The sequence below is a fragment of the Elephas maximus genome, chromosome 10 (assembly GCF_024166365.1).
Source record: "Elephas maximus indicus isolate mEleMax1 chromosome 10, mEleMax1 primary haplotype, whole genome shotgun sequence".
In the NCBI taxonomy this organism is placed as follows: domain Eukaryota; kingdom Metazoa; phylum Chordata; class Mammalia; order Proboscidea; family Elephantidae; genus Elephas; species Elephas maximus.
In genome coordinates this window covers 28,400,370-28,402,592 of record NC_064828.1, presented here as the reverse complement: position 1 = coordinate 28,402,592, position 2,223 = coordinate 28,400,370, and the positions used below count along the sequence as shown (strand labels likewise).

At 41.6% G+C, this 2,223-nt stretch overlaps 1 protein-coding gene across 1 annotated transcript; it reads left to right on the top strand.

Moving 5' to 3' along the window:
- The first annotated feature begins 774 nt into the window (after nucleotides 1–774).
- Nucleotides 775–1,713, top strand: LOC126084527 (olfactory receptor 4F21-like). Its single transcript, XM_049899143.1, has one exon. The coding sequence runs from the start codon at nucleotides 775–777 to the stop codon at nucleotides 1,711–1,713; it is 939 nt and encodes a 312-aa protein (XP_049755100.1).
- Nucleotides 1,714–2,223: the final 510 nt, after the last annotated feature.

The window sequence follows — 2,223 nt, the reverse complement described above, 5'->3', positions numbered from 1 at the left end:
TAATTACCTTTATTCAAAATCAGCTGATTGGAGATTTTAACCACATCTGGAAAATACCTTCACAGCAGCAACAAGATTAGTGCTTAATTAAATAAGTGGGTACCCACTTATTTAAAACCAAAAACCAAACCCAGCGCCATTGAGTCGATTTCGACTCATAGCAACCCTATAGGACAGAGTAGAACTGCTCCACAGAGTTTCCAAGAAGCACCTGGCAGATTCAAACTGCTGACCCTTTGGTTAGCAGCTGTAGCACTTAACCACTAAGCCACCAGGATTTCCATTTTTTTTTTTTTTAATGTCCTAGATGTAGTATAGCCTTATGTTATACATAAGGTCTCCATGAGTCAGCGCCAACTCAGTGGCAATCAACAATAGACAGATAAATTGATAGAAGAAATTAACCATCGGAGGTGTTAAATGCAGAGTCAATTTGGTGGTAGAGAGCATCTCCACATGGCAGCCACCAAATTCTTTGTGTGATCACAAGTTTAGGGTCCATGAGGATATAAGGCTGGATGAAATGCCAAAGTGCAGATGTTGTTGTTAGGGGTCCTCAGGTTTGTTCAGATTCACAGCGACCCTATGTACAACAGAACGAAACACTGCCTAGTCCTGCACCATCCTCACAATTCTCACTATTTTTCCGCCCATCATTGCAGCCACTGTGGACATAGGCTTTTGTAATTTTAGCCTTCTAATATATTAATATAATTCTCATGATTTGTATTTCTTTCTATTTTCCTCTTTTAGGTAGCACTGCTGGCAAAGCCAATGGATAGAGCAAATCACTCCGTGGTGTCAGAGTTTCTGTTCCTGGGACTCTCCAGTTCCTGGGAGATCCAACTTGTCCTCTTTGTGTTCTTCTCCATGTTTTATGTGGCCAGCATGATGGGAAACTCCATCATTATGCTCACTGTGACTTCTGACCCACACTTACACTCCCCCATGTACTTTCTCTTGACCAATCTCTCCTTCATTGACCTGGGTGTTTCTTCGGTCATTTCTCCCAAGATGATTTACAACCTTTTCAGAAAGTGCAAAGTCATCTCCTTTGGAGGCTGCATTGCTCAGATCTTCTTCATCCATGTCATTTTTGGTGTGGAGACGGTGCTGCTCATAGCCATGGCCTTTGACAGATATGTGGCCATTTGTAAGCCTCTCTACTATGTGACCATCATGAGCCCACGAATGTGCATCTTCTTTTTAGTGGCAGCCTGGATGATTGGACTTATCCACTCTGTGGTTCAATTGGCTTTTGTAGTAAATTTACCCTTCTGTGGCCCCAATGTGTTGGACAGCTTTTACTGTGACCTTCCTGGACTCATCAAACTGGCCTGCACAGACACCTACCAACTGGAGTTCATGGTCATGGCCAACAGTGGATTCATGTCTGTGGGCTCCTTCTTCATACTGATGGTTTCCTATATCGTCATCATTGTCACTGTTCAGAAACACTCTTCAGCTGGTTTATCCAAGGCTCTGTCCACACTTTCAGCTCATATCACTGTAGTAGTTTTGTTTTTTGCTCCTTTGATATTCTTCTATACATGGCCGTCTCCCTCCATACACCTGGATAAGTTTCTGGCCATCTTCGATGTAGTTCTCACCCCTTTCCTGAATCCTATTATTTACACATTCAGGAATCAAGAAATGCAGGTGGCAATTCGGAGAGTGTGCAGTCAGCTAGTGAGTTACAGGAAGATCTCTTAAGTGATTAACCTTATTGCAAAGAGTCATCATTGACTACTGAAGCTCTTTTTTGATGATCGAACTCATAGAGAAGCTTCTCTTTGCCCTGTATTATCTTGACACTTTGATTGAGTCTTTTGGTTCTTTCAGTTAGGAATGAGTGATACCCCTTTTTGAAAAGAGAGAAGGAGAAGAATTTATTAAACAAAAGTGATAATAATCCAGTGTTTAAATCCTAAGGAATTATATCTATAAGAAGTAATTAATAGAAATACAAAAGAGAGAAGTCTTCTTTAAGGCCTTCAGAACAAGGAGCTATCTCCCCATCTCTTTTTATACAGTAATCTCTCTCACAGACAGAAACTTCTGGTAGCACTAAATGGAGAATTTGCTAATAGAAGATTGAACTGCATCCTTTAACTGTAATCTGCTGTTGCCCTCCCTCCCATCCCCTACTTTGGGTCTCTGCCAGGGCTGTATAAAGAGGGCAGAACCTTTAAGAGCTCACACAGAGGAGTCCAATGAGTACAT